We start from the raw sequence: 19,493 nt of genomic DNA on the forward strand, positions 1-19,493 counted from the left end.
AGAGTGAGAGTAGGCTTGGGTGTGTGTTATAATAGCGCCCGAGGAATAACATGTTACTCTATTATTATTATTATTATTATTATTTATAAAATAATTTTTAAGTAAGTTATTTGCAAAATAATTTTTTTATATTATAATAATGAACATAAATGATAATGTTGGAATAAATTTATATACAGTGAAAATTAACTAAAACCAATATTACTTTAAAAACACAATGCATTGATCATTATGAAAAATGATAATTTTGCTCTTCTCACCAAAAATTATTGAATTGACTAGTGAGAGTATTGAGGTTTTACTTAAAATTATTATCAAATTAATGAGAGATAAATAAGATATTTTATATTTTAAAGCACAATAAAATTAATAACCAAAATATTCTTTAAAATAATATAAATTAGTGTCCACAAGCTTTTTAGTATTTTTTTCATATTGGTTTTTTTATCTTTAGATTAGCTAAAGGACAATTGATATTTTAATAAATATAAATATTATTAAAATATAAAAAGTAGTTGGCACGTGTCATACTCGTGCTCTAATATTGGAGGCGTGCACACCCTTCATGCAGTGAATGTGATGTCTTTTAAAGGTTAAATGTTAGTTTCCACTAAATCATTGGAAGCGTTGTGGTGTCTTTTTTCTTTTGGGACGATATATAAGGGCATTAGGGTGACACAAATTGTAATTGAATAATGAAATTGAACATAAATTAAAATTTTATGAAAGAGAGAAGAACAAAAATAAAAAATCAAAAGAATAAAAACCGAATTTGATATCTCAATAAATCAAAGAACAACTTGGGAATTTGGCATGACCAACTCAATTTTAAGAGTAGGAAAGAGAAAAGTGTGAGGAGAAAAAAACATCTCAATATGATATTTTTTCCAAATTTAATCCTTCTTTTTATTTTTTATGTTAAATTATTTTTTTCTTTTTTGTCTCACCCTTTAATCAAATACTTATTTTTATTTTAGTTTTAGTTTTGTTCTTATTCTTTTGTTTGTTTATTTTTTTGTTTGGATCCTTCTGTTAATTGATTTTTCTTTTCGAATTTACTTTTCAATCAGAAATAATTTTTTGTTTATAGCCTAATTCTTTAGGTTTACTTGGTTTTTTGGGCTTTTCTAGTGCTTTAGGTTTTTCTGGAATCCTAATCTCAATGCTCTTGATCACAAATTCCCCTCCTTTATATAGAATCTTTTCCTTGATCTTTTCAAGACTACAACATACCACAATGATGGTTACCATGTTTGCCTTCTCATTATATATTAGATTAACTACTCGCGCTTTATTACAGGTAATTTTAGGCTTTATGTAAATTATATGCACATCAACAGTTCTATCTCTTGCTATATGTTTTTTAAAAAGTATATCATGTAAGCTCACTTAAAAGAATAGCAAGTAAAATTAAAAGTCTAACTCATTTTATTAACATTTTAAGAAACATAAACATTGTCGTTGATGAATTAACAAGCATACCATATAAAACCATTATTATCAAGGATTAATTTCTTGTTTTGTCTTGCTTGCCTCAGTGTCTGGGTATCAATTTGTTCTTAAATTTCTTTTTTTTTTCCCTTGCTTGGCCATAAATATTTAGTTAGGCTTCATATTGTTGTTGTAGTATTAGTAGTTAACAATGTTGGATTCTTGACATATTTGTTTATTTTTTGCTTAACTGTTGTGTTAAGGAAAATTGACAACATTTTGCTATGTAAGTTGTTTGTTTGTTGAAGTTGTTTTGTTTGCATGTTTTTTTTTTCAATTCTACTTAATCTCTTTTGCTTTTTTCCAAAGTTGGTTTGAATGTGTTTTCTTTGTTTTTATATAGCATATATATTTTTTAGATTCTTTTTTGCTTACTGTTTTTGGATTTTTAAATTTTTCTTGGTTTAATGTCTTTTGAGGTATGATTAATTCATTTTTTTCAAAAGAAATTTTTTAATTTTTGCTTAGTGGGATGGAATTATTTTTTTGTTCCCTTAGTCTTTGCATTATAGTTTAGCTGCAATGTTCTTATCATAGATGGGATAGCCTTAAACCTTGTTTTTCTCTATCTTTTCAATCTTTACAATGTTGACAGTTAATTATAGCTAGGGGGTGGGAGGGTGGGATTTTTATGTTTCCTCAGTCGAGTTTAGGAAACGGTGTTCTCATCATAAATAATATTTTTTATTTTATTTTGTATAAAATCTAAATAGCAAAAAATCCCAACATACTAAATTATATAAATGTAGGAAATAAACTTGAGAAGAACAAATATAAATGTGAGGTTAGCCGAATGTCAACTAACCTGAAACTAATTAAGCAATCATGAAGAGCCAAAAAAACAAGAAGCTCATAAAAAAAATAAAGACTTGGCTAACCTGTAGATTGAAGGAGAAGCTTTGCTTCCAAGCTTCAACATACAACAAACAAATATTAGTGGTTTCTTGCAAATATTTTAAAAAAAAAAGATAATTAAGCATCGTATCAGACGAATGAGCCATAAAAAGACAAAAAGCTCATAAAAAAATGAAGACTTTGTTAACCTATAGATTGGAAGAGAAGCTTTGCTTCCTAAGTCTTAACAAATAACAAACCAATACTGGTGGTTTTCTATATAACTTATTATTTTTTTTAAAAGGTAAAAAAGCATGATATTAGATGAATGAGCAAAGACTAACAACAACTATTAAAGTATTGCGTAAACTAAAAAGTCCTGTTAAAAGTTACTAACATCAAGGACATCCAGCTAGAGAGCTGAAAAAGTGAATAAAAAAAAAGAAGAAGAAGAAAGAGGCATATAAAACAAGATTAGTCTTAACTGACTAGAAGAGAAAAGGAGAAGACTGCAGCAATCCTCGACAAATAACTAATAAATGTTGACAGATTACCGCAACCTAAAAAATAATGCAAGTTAGCATCATAACATATGAATAAGTAAATGTTAAAAGTAAACTATCTTATAGGTAATCTAGTGATAAGAAATTGGAACTAGGGAGTTTGCTTCCCTTGTAGTCTCAAGTTCGAGCCCTGTGATTGTTAATATAATAATTCGAACACCCATGTTAATAAAAAAAATACTAAAATTAGCAGACAAAATAAAAGATAGTGTTGTGCCTTAAAATAATAAAAAAACAAAAAAATCAAGAAGATCAAAGGTTCAAAATGCAGATAAACAAAAGAATTAAAAAATTCCTATAAATCAATGACCTCTCAATTGTAAAGTTTCAACATAAACTCAAATGACAAAGCTATGTCACTAGACACCTAAATAAAAATGCATAGAAATATCATAGAACACACATATCATTAACAGAATATCAATCACTAAATGAATATTAACTTGAGTTGAGTTAGATCTTTTTTTCTCTTTTTATTTTATCCAATTTTATCGTTCAATATGTAATGGACTAAGAATTGAGTTACAATGTCTACTCTCTTTTAAGGAAAAAAATCTCATATTATTATAATCATTTTAAAAAATCTGGTTTATCTATTATTTTTTTTATTATTTAATTAAAATAAAATCAATCTATTTGACCATTCAAGTTTACGATCTGATTTCTAAATTTGACAATATGGTCCACAAATAGTCAAATCTAAACAACATCCATTATTATTTAATGATAAATAAAATTAGTTTTATGTTGAAAACTATTATTATTAACTAATTTAGAAAAAAAAATCATTTGTAAATAATTGAATTATTTGGTAAGTATAGGTGATTCAAATAAACATTGATTGTTAGGATATTCATCAATATTCACTAAATAAATATATACCTGCATTAAAAAAGAAAGTCGATTGCCTACAAATTTATAATTAGATTTAGGAAGTGAAATAAACACAAAATATAAGTTCTCATAGTTTTATTAATCAATATAGATGAATCATTTGTGATATCTTTAACATGTCGACGAAATACTTGCTTTATATAGACATATTTTTTTAATAAAAAAAAATCATGTGAACTTAATTTTACAACAAAAAGAAATAAGAAATTGATTATAGAAGTTATTGCTTGTCTAAATATCACAACAAATATTTATATTGTGAATTTAATAATTCAAAAATAATATTACACAAGAAAATCTCCCACGCAAGATTTTTAAACAAATAATATATATATATACAGTAGTTATTTTTTTAATACAACAAATCTATCGTATATCATTTACGAGAATTATATTTTATCATTTATGTTTTATTGTATGAAATTTTATCAAATTTTTATTTTTAAAATATTCTTAATTATTATAATATTGATCTAACCAATTGACGAAGCTAAATTTAAATGTGAACAAAATCACATAATTAAAAAAAAAAAGTAACTTGACAGTCTATGAATGAAGAACAAGGAGGAGGAGGAGGAGGAGGAGGATGTACTGTAACTAGGCTAGGTCTGGTGTCCTTGCTCTTCTATGGAAGTTTTTGAAAGCCCATTTTAACGGGCTAAGAATAATCCTTTTCCTTTCCCGTCATTCCATTTCTCTCTTCTTAAATGTAGTTACAAAGCTTTGATGACTCTGCATTTGATCTTTTGAGTGAAGAAGTGACAAGGGAATTAGTGAAAAATCAGTATCTTACTTCTAGCAAAATCAGCAATGGCGATACCTTAGGGACCGAAAGGCCATGACCTGCCCTAATCGATTCGTTAAATAGATGCGATAAAGATGCTGGTTCTTTACAGCATCAGCACATATATTCCCTCTTTCCGCCGCTTCTTCCTTAGCCTTTTCGATGTCCTAAGGGCGACTGGCTAGAGAGAATAGACGGTGGTGGTGGCGGCGGCGGCGGAGGCGGAGGCGGCTAAAATCACTGATTAACATCCTTGAATATCATATTGCACTCAATCTGGTAAGGATTACCCGACCAGTATATTTTGCATCCATATATAGGGGATGTTTTCAGATTAATTTATCTCCATTCTTAAAGACCACCTTCTTATAATGGAAAAATAAAATAATAGGTTTTTCTTTTATAAATTTTGGATTTTTACTACGGATAGCGTTAGCCGTACTTGGCTAGGCTAACCTAACCATTTAAGGTCTCTCCCAGGTCGAGATGTCAGGAGTCCGAATGAGCATATCTCTCTCCGCCTTGGAATTTTAAAAAACACAAATGAAATTCTTACATTATCCAAGATTCGACCGACCACCTCAATGGTTCCTTCATTACGCCAGCGTGGTTACCGCCCTGCCAGCAACCATACACGGCGTCTAGAATTAACCACGTCCTTGCCAATCTCACACAGTGTCAAACCAAATTTATCTTCAGTGGACCCTAATTAATTGTACGGAAATAAAAATCAGTTGGTGAATATAGTTCCAAGGGCTCCATTTTTATTGTGTACCCCACCGGAGTAAAAGGCACCTTTGGATCAAAGTTAAATCATGTACCCTGATGATATACCATAAAAAAATCATGTCCTCTCAAAAACAAACGGGAGGGCCCCTGACAATATCAACGGTCAATGAAAGAGCTGTAGCATTCAGTACGGTGATCAGAGAATAGATGATCACCACCACCCCCACCACCGAAAGATAAGAACCTTTCAACGTGGGGTTTAATCAGGCGAGTTTCCCGGCTCAAATCCGGGAACGGATCTTTCTACGGCGCAGTAGGAACATTTGTAAACCAGGTTCTTACTTTTTGGGGGAGACCCCCACCAAGCATGGTGAAAAGAAGCTGTGGTCAAATTAACTGTTGTTAACTGGAGAGAACAAAAAAGACGCAGCGGTTGGATGTCCGATCAAATTGCAAAGAAAGAAGCAGCGAAGGATTAATTAACTATAAAGTAAGGAACACAAGTAGTTTGTTTTTTTTTTTTTTTGCATTTTTCTATACAGAGGAGGGAGCAATTACATTTCTTTCTCGAGAACAAGATGAGTGGGAAACATACAAAGCAAACCAAAAGACCCACAGATTAAAAAAATAAAATGTGGGTTAAGAAAAAGGAAAAAACATTAAAAGCAGAAATTAAGACATTTGATGATAATTAGTAGTGGTCATTAGTGTATCCAAAATGGAGGAGACCCTCGAAACGTACGCCACTCCTCTTCCCCTGCTTTCTTTAATTTGCTACTATACGTGAAGTCATTTCCTTTAAAATACGAAGAGAGTAGGCATCAATTAAAGCCAAAGAGCACCGGCTTCCTTGAGAAGAGGGACAAGAGTACCGTTAATATGAGAAGCCATGACTCTATCCATGGCACCCACAAGCTTACCACCGATGAAAACAACAGGAACAGCAGAGGAGCTACCGAGAAGCCTCATGAGAGCCTTCTCCATTTCTTTACCTCTCGGGTCTTCATCCAGCTCGTACACTGTTGGGTTCACTCCCATGCCACAAAAGAGCCTCTTTATAGCATGGCACATGCAGCATGAGCTTATGCTAAAGATCACCACTGCATTCTCTGAGGCAAGCCTTCCTATGCGTTCCAATGGGTCACCAAGGTTGGTTCTTGCTGGCATGTAAGACCCCCATGACTCGGTTTGATACATTTTGAAAGCAAGAAAGTGAATCAAGAAACAACAAGAACTGCTGCTTTGGAGTATTGGATGTGTTAAGCACTGAGAGCTTTGGTGAGATGTGAAGGAAGGGTTTTGGTGCTATTTATAGAGGAGACAGTGGAGGGTTGAAGCTAACGAGTACTGCAGCGGAATTAGTGTGTAAGGACCAAAGCAGAATTAATGCTTTATTTTCTGAAGGGAAGAGGTTTTTTTTTTTTTTTTTGTAATGATAAAGTTGGTCTGTCATGTAGTCGTCAGCGACTCGACGCATGCTAAAGAGAGAGATTGTCTAGAGCAATGTAGCTTCAGGGGGTGTCTTCGGTAATAAGGTCGCTTCAGCATGATTTTTTAAACAGTTAATATATTAATTTAAAAGAAAAAACATTTTGAAAAAAATCTTTACTATTATCTATAATCTGTGTCGCCTTACTCTTCAATGACCACTTAAATTAGGGAAAAAATAAATTAAATTAAATTAATTTGAATATAATAGAAATAAGTGGAATTGCATCTTGTCAAATTAATTAATTTTTTTCAATCATATCCTACATCTCAAAATTAAAGGACTCACAAAAAGAAAAATCTTGAAATTAAACCAAGAGAGGGGGAAAATATATATTGCTAAATTAACCTAATTTAAAAACCATTTCAAATGACCATTAATATATTACTTATACTTAAAATTAAAGAACTTGGTAAGATATACTGCCTTTTTTTACAATTAAAACTAAAATTCCAGATACATAATTTATTTATTTAATCTCAAGTAACATAAAAAGAATCATATATATAGAACAAATCACCAACAATTCCAAAGAATCATTGCCTTTTATATTATAGCCAGCAAAGACATCTCAACAGTGAAAATGAGGATAAGCAAGGCTTATTTTATTGTTGAGAAAACAGAAGGTCAATGTGTGGAGTAAAGAAGCGAATGGCCATGGGAAACATAACATGCATGCAGTGAAACAGATCTTCATCAGATAATGGTGTGTATGGGCGATCATATCCTAAGCATTTAATTTCCGAAGCATCATCTTTGCATTGGGTTAAAAAAAAAAGAAAAAAGAAAAGTCATGTAAAGGGGAGAGACACAAGGAACAGGCTTTATCAGAGGGGAGTTGTGGGTTAATAGACGGCTGTCTCCGTCCTTGTTGTCGGCTTTTGGCCTTGCTTCTCCTGCATCTCTTACATGATCAAAATAATCAAATAGCAAAGAGCTAGAGAGAGAGCAAGGCAGGAACGTGGCTATCGCAAACCTTTGTTCCTTTTCCTGACGTGACCTTCATGCGTCTTTTATGCCCTTCTCTTTGGACCCTATCTACTACAGGTTATCTCTCCATTGTTCTTCAACCCTCGATTCTGAGTTTAGCAGTAATTCTTCTTCTTCTTCTTTTTAAAAAAAGTGTTTTAATCCGATAATTATATCACATTTTGACACGTTGAGTGGACCGGATCCATTCTAGATCGATTCCTCTTTACAGTGGATATGAACCATGTCTAATAACAATGTTTTTTCTCTCTAGATTTTATTTTATGATTTTTGTTATGAATAAAGCTTCGTTTTTTATTCCATTTGCACACTTGTTTATAAGTGAGGATTATCAAGTGGAGTGACATGGATCAGCTCGAATTTTGAAGGGGGTCGGTCACATATTCTTTTTACTTGTGGGTTTCGAGCAAATAATAATGGATGGATGGATGAATATTCTGATGGCCTTCGATTCTATATGGGGATTGTTTTATTTTGGATTTGGACGGTTTCTTTTTCCTTCGATAGGAAAGATCTTTAAAGGCAAAAGAAAAGGGAATATTTCTTCAAAATCATGGGCAGATACTTTAATCAGTTTTATCCCATTAGTATCGAGAAATAAGATAGCTTACACCATGGGAGAATTTGACTTGTCTTCGTCCATTTGAAGTAAGCCAGGTATCAATCAGGTTATGGCCATTTATCATCATTTTCATTTCTTTTGTTTTCATAGAATTCGTGTGTATCTACAGATTGACTTTGGGTCTATCTATTTCTGCATGAGCCAACTTGTTCTAGCTCAGAACTATGGGCTATAACGAACATCAAAAAAATTCTCTTTAAGACTAGTTTCAATGGGTTCAGATTAAGCTGATTTTCAAGCAAATTAACAAAATTCTAAGTCGAGGGGGAGTTTGATTGTAGCGAATCTCAACGTCCATCCTTTCACGATTCACTAGAATTGAAATAGCTTAAATTTATTTTTTAAATAATCAATTTCATCCTCAAGCTATTTTCAGTATAATTGAGTCATTTTGATTTCATATTAGCACCTATTTCCATGTTTTTTTTTAAGAGGAAGGATTGAAAAGAAAGATAAATAATTAAAATGAAAAAAACAGGTAAAACAGGTGATGAACATAAGATTTATTTGAAATATTCATTTTATTCCCTATTTTTTTTAGTTATTAGGTAACTATTCCCTTTAATTTTTAAAAACTCAATTTTAATATCAAATTTTATTTTCTCTTTTTTTTATACTTTTTTTATGGAGAAAAAGGAGGGGCTCAATGGATTTCGGAGGAGAGAAAGAAATTCATCATTAATGATGATTCCAACCACGTAAAAAAAAAAGATTTTAATGTTAATGAGTTTTGCTTCATGAAGGGAGTTTGACCTAGGTATTTTCTTCTCCTTGCACAAGGAGATAGATTTGACAGCATGAATCATCTTGGCTTTGATTTAATTTTGGTTTTTTAAGTTGTTTTTTGATTTTTTATGGTCATAGACAAGTTTATCAAAGTGTTTAGAGTGTTTTATGGTTTTTTTTGGATAACAAACAGGTTGAGAAATATAAAAAAACAAACCCACGATATTAATGAAATCTACAGAAAGCTTACAACATGTCGTTTTCTGTTGTAGACGGTACTTCATTTGTTGTCTTTAAAAAAAAAAAAGAAATGAGTAAGACAACAAGAAACTTTGTTAAAAAAATCAGACAGGTCTAAACATGCAATCTAAGCTATTTTTTTTAGTGCCCAAGCCTACATGGTTGGACTCTCTCTCTTTCTCTTCTTATTTTTTGTCCGGTTTAAAAAATAGATAAAACAAATCATTGAACCCAATTTGTGTCCATTATTTGGGTATCATATTTAACAGGTCAATCCACAAACATTTGTTTTTTTTTTTTTTATTTCATGCCTTTTATGTCCCACGTTAAAAAAAATACACAATTTCATCCTTTATTATTAATGATTTTTTTTTTATGTAACTCGATCCTAAAAGAAAGTAATTTCACTACTTTTTTTGTTAGTGATCTATTTTTGTTATCTCATCCCCATGTGTCTATCATAATTTTTTTATTTGTAAAAAAAAATATGTTGTTTTATACAAAAAATCTCATATGCTTTATTGCCATATAATTAAATAAAAAATAATATTTATTTAAAACATTTATAGGACCTAATGATATACATAATTTTCATTGTGAGTATGCTTGATTTACACAACTTCATTTTTTTTAATTAATTATTTTTTTATAATTTTATTTTTTAATATTGAGTTAATTAATAATTACACTTTTTATTTTTTTTAGATTAACTCTGGGAGTTTTATATCTCGTTTTAAGTGGATTACATGTATTAGATGTTTTTTCCTTTTTTGTATTGGATTGAATTGTTATTATTCAATCTATGAAATGCTATCATATTTGGTACATGTATAATTCAAAACCAGCATTAAATTATTATGACTTTGAATTTTCGTTCTAAAATTTTTCAAAGGGAATTTTTAACAAGAAATGCTTGGTTCACATGGATCACATCTATACGCATGCCACCTCTTACACACTAAGACAAGTACTAGGCAGCGGCATGTCCAATGTAGCACAGTAGTATGTGCCTTTTTACTTACTGATCAGTTTGAACATTAATGCAACCAAAGCAAAAGTGAAATAGACTATAAATTTTGAGCTTAAAAAGGAGGGATAAGTCCGTACGGATGCCCCTTTTAACAGAAAAATGAAAGCAACTCCTTTTAGTATTGGGGGCCACGTAGCTAGCCTTTTGCAGATGGGAAGGGATGAAAAGGAGAAGGGGGGGCACAGGCAAGGTGAAGGGGCATGTTTTGAGTGTGAAAGATGGGTGAAGAAAAAGAAAACGATATTATTCGATTATGCCTGTAGGAGTGGCTCCTTTTCTGCTCTGTTGCTCATTAGCAAACATAATTAGCACTAATTTTCGCATACGAATGAGCAGGAATTGTTTTTTTTCATAAAAAATCAAGAGGGAATTTTTCTAATTCCTTCAATCAATACATGGGCTCGCAGGTGGACACTGCCTGGACTGGAATGCACTGGGTCGGACATGGCATAGCATGCAGTGGTGCTACTGGTAGAGCTGCTTTTGTGCCTCAAACGGCTTAAAATGTCATAAGAATCCATAAATGTGGCTTTGGTACTCTCAAAACTGTGTCATCTCTAGGCTTAGCCTTTTATGTTCATGATCTAGTCAAAGGTAACAGCCGTTGGATTATGATCAGAATCCGAATCAAACGGCCAGGGTACACACACATATACATGTCGAGTACTTTTCTTCGGTCAAGGATAGAAAGAGGATGAGCAAGAGGTTGTACTAGAATTTGGCATGAAGGGCAGGCGAGGCAAGAATAGCATGCAGAGGTAGCATCCTGATAGGATATATATATATAAATATCCGAGCGTGATCAAACCTAACAGCTTTTTTTACGAGTGTAACGCTTTCATCTTTTTAATCTCTGTCTTTGCCTTTTCCTTTTAGGGCGAAACAAACTGCGAGGAAAATAGCAGATGGGAGTCAAATTGAGTTGGTCTCAATGAGGTATGCCTGATCGGTACATCACAGAAAGGAGAGGACCGCTTCTGAATCCTGATGCATGGCAGTTACCATGCATGGCTCTTGTGGCTTGTATTTCTACTGATGGACCGCATACCCGATGATCTTAATTGGTTTTGGCATGCACAAATTAAAAGCAATCAATGAAAAGAAGAACATATTCTCACCAATATATAATTCATACATATATACATGTATGAATAGCATTTTCTTGGTGATTTTTTAAAGGAATATTAACGTTCTTCAATAAATAAATTTTGCAATGAACCCAAACGATGAACATCTCCAATTTGATGAATGGTATGGGATATTCTGAAAGAAAAGGAAAAGAAACTCTTATAACATAAACAATTTTTAACATGAGCTGAAGCACCAATCGAGGCAATACTCGAACTCCATTTTTTTATATATATATTTTCTCACAGATTAGTTAATGGCACATGATTAAGAATAATAAAAAACTAAAGTAAATGTGGGGGGATGGCATATGCTGCAAGAACATACAAGGTGTGATAATAGTGTAGGGGAAGTTAAAGGCAGAATAGGAACATGTCGCCGCAAAAAGCCGGAGGCACTGTTCCTGGTGTGCTCACGATAACCGTTAAAATGATAGGCTAATGCATTGCATGTCGGCCAACTTCTTTAATCTCTTTATTGATTTCTTATTTAATCTCATAGTTAATCCATCACTTGTTTTATTTTATTAGTACAATGCTGGATTCTTTGGTTTAAAAATAATCTTTATATATTCAGACCAAAGTTTACCTTGTCGAACGACACACTAATTGTGTTATATTTATATTTATTCTTCCTAATGGTTAATTAGGTCAATATATTGTTAATAAGGAGAGACCATGTCTCCATGCAGCCAGGTTCTTGTAATTATTATTATTGTCTGCATTTGCTTTCATTTGGTGCCTAGCTAGCTTGTAATCGATGCAACAAAACACATCTAAACCTACATTGCATGCTACGATTAAGCTTGCATGTCAACATGATATATAGTTTTCTTAATGATATTATTAAGCTAGCTAGCTTAATTTTTTCTTATGAGTTAATTAGTAGATTTATTAGGAAATATTTCCTTAATTATCATAAAATTCATAAAACGTGTCATGTATTAATTTGTCATGCAAATCCTGAACCGTAATCAAACCTTGAACATGAAAAATCAACTGATCCATTATGGTATTGAAATATAGAACATGCTTTGAGTCCGTCTTAATCTTGTAGCCCAAGATATGGAGCGTTATGAATGCCAGTGAATAATTGCTGGCGATTAATTCCACATTATCCATAGAATATAATCAAGTTTACCTCTGCAGACATGCTAATTATTAATTTATTTCAGTAATCAAATAATTAAGTTGGTCTTTGGAAGGTGATCTAGCAAGTGATGCGGGTTTGGATAGCCCTTTTTGACCAGTTTTCCACGGTAGCTGGCACTGGCGTGCTCCTGGCCACTCACAATGTTTTTATGCACAAACTATGATTTTCTCCGAGCAAAGCCTGACGCAAACACATCTTTTTAAAGGGAAGACCGAAACCTTCTTTATATCATAACCTTCTTTTTGATGAGCAAATAAAGCAAACGACATGACGGCTTTTCACAGCCTTTTGTCTCTCACATTTGCTTCAAACACAGCTAGCTTACGTTAGCCCAACGTTGACTGCTTTCCTTCATTTCCTCTTTTTCTTTTTTTTTTCTTTTTTTTATGACCTTTTTACCACACTTCCCATTAGCCTCCTCCTCTACCTCTTTGTCGTTTTCACTTTGAACAGAATAAACTTGTTAAGTTTCAAGTAGAGTAAGTTCCAATCCAGCTTGTAATCTTTGAGTGGTCTACGTGGTTATCAATGCATGCCATGTTCTTGTTGTATTTTTTAGGAATTTGAACTTGCATGGTCTCATTTATTTTTACTTTTTTTAAAAAAAAAATGTGTGTGTGTGAATTCAAAGTCCGTATTGTATCGGTATTGGGATCTGACGGTGCTTTTGTCTCACCTTGTGTTTCGACATTGTCATGAGGGAAATGCCTGTTCCTCTTGTTTAATATATTTCTTCTGCCATACTTGAAAGACATAATCAGAATCAACCCTAATTTATGTGCATTGATCCAATGTTATACAACTTATACTAGAGTAAAAATTGTTCATGCTCGCTCTTATGGTATGTGTTAATTACTCATTAGTTTTGTTCAGTTGAAAGCCATTGGAATGACACTAGAAAACATTAAAAAGTGTTTTCCATTGAGATGCTTCTTAGTTGATTTTCATGTTTGGAGACTAAATTAATCTGTATAATATGATTAAAATCAAATAATTTATCTTAAGAATAATAAAAAATCATGACAGTTTTATATCCAGTTTGAAATGAGATTTGAATCCTAATAATCCTGTTTTAGGGTCATTTTTTATGGATGGAAACTGGATTAATCTATCTAGTGTGCTTAAAAATCAAATATCATCTGATATGGTAAAAGCACAGAGTTCATAGAATTTTATTTTATACATACAATTTGATATGAGATTTGAATACTAATGATCAAGCTAAAAAGAGAGCATATGTATACATAACCACGCCATTTTCCTCTAGTTATCGTGCCTTCCTTTATGTGACATGGATTTTGGAGTGGTTTCCAGGTAAAAGTGGGTTGCACGACTGCATGATAAGTGCCATTACCCTTTCTCTGTAGTTTTGAAATGACAAGAGAACATTATGTTTCTTGGCAAGGCCTGTGTCGTTGTGACGTCTTTGGTTTTTTCTTTTTGTTTATAGGATCATCTTTCTTTCTATATAATAGTTCAATAGTTAAATGGATCGATTTCTTATTGACCAAAAAAAACCTGACAATGAGACTCTATTTATTTTTATTTTTTGTGTTTTGTGTTTTACCCCAAATATAAATTTAAAAGTATTTAAATAATCTATTAATACGCATTGTAGTTTTACTCTAAACTTTTTTTTTTCAAATCTTAATTAAAAAAATATATATTATAGTTTTTAACCTACTATTTCAAATTATAATCGTTAAACATAGAATAAGATTTAAGCAACAAAATATTTACTAGTCAGAAGAGGTATTTTCTAAGTGTAATGATTTATTTTGCCCAAACGTTGTGTTAAAAAAACAAAATAAAATGGTCATTTACTGCTTTGTAAAGAATAAATTTTCTTCAACTCCTTGTTAGGGAGTTCTAGTTAGTGTAACCTATTCTTTTGAATTTGTAAACATTGTGATTTGAGAGATCTATGGCCATCAAACTTAAAATAGAACAGTACAGGGAATTTACCCTAAATTTATCATAATTCGTTTCTTCTATTTTAACCAATTGTTTTTCCTAGCTTCCAGGTATTTTATGTTAATTAAAACAAATGCATAGAGAATAAAAAAGGTAGACAAACATGTCTCTTGCTAGACAAAGATGTCTCTTGACATGAATTTTAACTTGTTTCCCTAAATTACTCTTTTGTCTCCAACTAGTTCACAGTTTAGGCCTTCTTCCCCATCTTTGTTACAATCCCAAAACCATGGGAACTCACACTTTTTAAGTCTTTCCTATGTTCTCACTACAAGCTAGCTAAGAGAGTGGGGTGGGAACCTCCATGGTCAAAGAAATATGCTGGCCTTGAACAAGAATCAGGCAATGCTGTGAAAGCATCAATTATTAATCAACACACACACACACACACACACATATATATATATATATGTTGTATTTCATTGTAACAATATATAGTGAAATGTAAAAACTATTTTCACATTCTTAAAAAAAATTATGATTTTTTTTAATCACAATTTTTTTTTCAATTCCATCCTCAAAAAAAGTAAAATGTCAAAACCTTTTCACTTTGATCCTTAAAACTTTTAAGGACTTTTTTTAAAAATTCTTTCAATTTCATCCTTTAATAATAGATTTACTAGGTATTAGACTTTATAATTTGTTTCAATTTATTTTCTGGAGTTGTCCTGATCTCTAACCTAGGTTATGAATTTTATGAGTTATCCATGTTAACTCATGTAATTATTTTGTTCTTTTTTAATTAATATTTTTCTCAACTCCATCCTTCAATATTAGGTTGATTAGAAATTGAGCTTTAATTTTTTTTTCTTAATTTGTTTATGAGGTTATCGTGATCTTAAGATTTAGATCGCAAGTTTTGCGAGTTGACCAGGTTGACTCGAGCTTTTTTTGTCATTTTTAATTGAATATTTTTTTCATTGTTATCCTTCATTATTGGGCTGGTTGAAAATTATAATTTACAGAGTTATCCCAATCACTTGACCCAAGTTTGACAGATTAACTTGAGTTGACTCAAATTATTATTTTTATCTTTTTTTATTTGATTTTTTTTTCCAATCTAATTTGATTGGAAATTGAGTTTCATATAAAATTTTATGTGCTTTCTATTAGGTTATCACGGTCTTATAAATTAAATCACGAGTTAGGCTGGTTGACTCAGGTGTTTTATCCCTTTTTAGTTGATTTTTTTTCATTTTTATTCTTTAATATTGGTTTAATTGGGAATTAGATTTTATAATTTATTTCGGTTTACATTCTATGAGGTTACTTGAATTTCATGACTCAGGTCACGTATTTAGTCTGTGATTCGAGTGATTTTTGTGTATTTTTAATGATTTTTTTATTTTAGTCCTTCAATATTGGATTGATTAAGTATTAAGCTTTATAATTTGTTTTGTTTGCTTTCTATGAGTTATTTCAGTTTCACGATCTAGATTTGATAGGTTAACTTGGGTTTGCTTGACTTGTTTTTTAGTTGATTTTTTTTTTAATTTCATCATTCAACATTAAGTTGATTGAGAATTAGGTTTAATATTTTTTTTATTTGCTTTCTACAGGTTTATCAAGGTCTGACGATCCGAGTAATGGATTTGACATATTTAACCTAAGTTGATTTGAGTCGATTTAATATGTTGTTGTTTTAATATTTTTTTTTAAAATATCATCTTGATTTTTTCTTTAGTCAAAACTACATTTTTATTGGTCTTTTGGGTTGTCATTAGACCCTATTAATCGATCAGGTTAATTTTCATGTAATTTATTATTTTATTTTCTAAAAAACACATAACAACACTTGTATATTTTTTATATATCCAAAAAAATTCAATCTGGCCCATAGTATAACATAAGCAATAATCTAGTTTTTAGTATAAGAGCATCTCCGAGGAAAGAGCTAAATAAAAAGTCAAAAGAAAAGGGGAAAAAACATTGGCTTTCATCTCTTATTTTTACAATTCGAAGAGAAGAGATAAATTGAACAGTCGAAATAATATTTCTATGTTAGAGAGTCATTCCTACATATTGATCAAAAGTGCTAAAAATTTATTTAATATATTTTTATGTAAAAGAAGAGTTTTGATTGAAATTGTATTAGTTAGTTATAACTAATAAATAATTTTATTAATATCAAATATATTAAAATATAATTGGATTTTCTAAATCACTTTTCCTATTGAAGTTCATATAAGAAAAAAAATACATGTAAATTATTTTAAAAACTATTTTATCAATTCAGCTCTTCAAAATGACATTTTCCCTTGAAGATGTTCTAAGATAACATTTGGTTATTGTTCCAAGACAAAAGAGACAAAGATATAAAAGACATGATAGAAAATGAGATAAAAATAAAATCGTGTTTGGTAGTGATGTACAACATAAAATGAATGTCTTTGTATCTTGTTAAGTTATGATGGACAAGACATAATAAAATACTAGTATATTGGCCTGCACTCTGCCGCGGATCAATATCAATTTTATTTAAAATATTAAAAAAAATTAAAAATATAAAGAATTTTTTAATAGTATTATCGAACCTAATCAAATGGGTTAATTTTGAAACCTCTTGTCTCAACTTTTTGCCTAACTCAAGCTTTTAATTAAATCATATGATAGCTAGCTCAATTTAAATCGATCAATTTCATAGGTCTAAATACAACCTTGATGATTAATAAAAACATAATTTAGCTTTTAAAAAAACTTCAAGATGATATATTTTTTAAGAAAAATATTTAGATGATAATAGATTGACCTTGCCCACCTGCAACCTAGGTCATATTCTTTATTAAATTTAATAATATTTTTTTATTTAATTATATGATAAAAATAAATGCTCACGAAATTAAACATCAATCTAAATATAAATTCTTATTTGAGACAATTATCCCTAGAAAGCCAACAAAAATCAATAATGTAGTCAATTTCCTAACCAATTTAATATTAAATGATGAAATTGAAAAGAAACAAATTAAAAACAATTAAAAGATAAAAAAAAACATATCATATTGATGGGTGAACTTGTTAAACCTATGAATCGGGTAAGTCAGACAAGTACACTAAACTTATGAACTGGGTTATGGACTATAGTGGGATTATAATTTATTTTTTAAATCTATTTTTTATTTAACTAAGTGATAACAAAAATAAATGATTGTGAAATCAAACACCAACCTAATATCAAGATATTTTTTTAGATTATAATAACCTCATAAAAGACAAAACGAAACCAATTATGAAATTGAATTCCTAATTAACTCAGTATCTAAAGATGAAAAAAACTAATTTAAAAAAGTTAAACTTGTCAGACTAGCGAACCAAGTTAAACCTATTAGACTTGTTAATAGATCTATGAACTTCATAAATTTTATTAACATAACTTCTTTTTTGAAATTTTTTTTAATTATATGAGAAAAAAATAGATGATAAACAAGTTAAGTTCAATTAAAAAAAGACTCTCTACTAAACTCATAAACTAGGGCAACTTAAGATGTCTTGGCAAACCATGCTAACCTAAGAAAGGTATAATAAAAAGAAATAAGTTATGAATTCAAATTCTCAACCATCTTAATTAGGGGTGGTTATTTTTAGTTTGGTTTGGTTGTCATCTAAAAAAATAACCAAATTAATTTTTTTATAAAGAAAATCAAAATCAAAATCGGTTCATACTGACCAGTTTTAGTTCCATTCGATTAATGAAAGGGAAAAACTAGAAAAAACTAGTTGATTGAGTTTGCATCTCATGCTACCATGAAACCATCCAATAAGTGTTCCTCTGTGATGGACATTTGATTATATCTAAAATCTCAACGTTCATTTCCCTTCAAACTAGCTCTCTTTTAGGAAGCAAGAGGAAATGCATGAAGAATACTGGCTAAGATCCAGAGATGATTATTCTGATAGAGAGATGAACAAAAAGAAACTTTTAGGATGCTAAGATCCGGTAATCTCAGTGAGGCGCTAGGTAAAAGGCAGCTAGGGCGTGAGTTTAGTTTCTTAGCATAAACAAAAAAGGTTAAGGGAGCTAGGAATTAGTCGGTTGGGAGGGGTGCGGTTGGGTTGGGTTTGCTAGGATTAGAAGAAGAAACTAAAAGGTAAATGAGTTTGGAAAGATATTTGTAGTACCACCATTTTTTTATTTTTATTTGAACCGGTTTGGTCCAGTTTATTCGATTTCAACCTTTTAAAACCAAAACCAGATCGAACAATATTTTTTTTAATTTTTCTAATTAATTTTTTTATGATTTGATTTTTTCAGTTATTTTTTTCAATGATCTCATTTTAGTCAATTTTTCATTTTTTTTGCTCACCCATAATCCTAATATTAAAAGATGAAATAAAAAAACAAATCATGACAAAAATTTAAAAACATAAAGAAAAATAAAAGGAAGTAAAATATTATGGGTTACTATTGTCATTCACAAATGGAATGTGTATAGATAAACAATGGTTTCCTCACAACCTTTAATTTTTTTTTATTTTATAAAGTTTAATAACATGACTTTTCTCTAAACTTATTTTTTTAATTATATGATAAAAAAATAAACTGTTAAATTTAATTAAAAAAAAAAAAGACAACCCACTAAACTTGTAAATTGGGGCAACCTGGGTTACCCTGGCAAACCCATAAACCATGTTAATCTCATATAAAGGAAAAATAAAAAGAAGAATATTACAAAGTTAAATTCTTAACCATCTTAATTTAAAAAAAAATAAATTAACAAAAACATATTTGAAAAAAAATCATAATAAAAATAAAAAAATAAAGAAAAAAACAAAACACTATGGATTGCTATTGGAATCCATATTGTGATAGCTGTCAGGTGAATTGTGATTTCCCTCACGTCCTTTAA

The 19,493-nt window shown here is 30.5% G+C and overlaps 1 protein-coding gene across 1 annotated transcript; it reads right to left on the reverse strand.

Annotated features, from left to right (window-relative positions):
- Window positions 1-5,776: 5,776 nt before the first annotated feature.
- LOC105118965 (glutaredoxin-C1-like) lies at window positions 5,777-6,656 on the reverse strand. Its single transcript, XM_011017025.1, has one exon. It carries the CDS (start codon window positions 6,490-6,492, stop codon window positions 6,121-6,123), a length of 372 nt encoding a protein of 123 aa, XP_011015327.1. The 5' UTR covers window positions 6,493-6,656; the 3' UTR covers window positions 5,777-6,120.
- Between the last annotated feature and the right edge of the window lie 12,837 nt (window positions 6,657-19,493).

The sequence above is a fragment of the Populus euphratica genome, unplaced genomic scaffold (assembly GCF_000495115.2).
Source record: "Populus euphratica unplaced genomic scaffold, PopEup_1.0 scaffold2382.1, whole genome shotgun sequence".
NCBI classification, from domain to species: domain Eukaryota; kingdom Viridiplantae; phylum Streptophyta; class Magnoliopsida; order Malpighiales; family Salicaceae; genus Populus; species Populus euphratica.

What these genes read in the sequence shown, in the direction of transcription:
- LOC105118965 (XM_011017025.1), bottom strand. Translation starts at nt 6,492, where the DNA reads ATGTATCAAACCGAGTCATGGGGGTCTTACATGCCAGCAAGAACCAAC.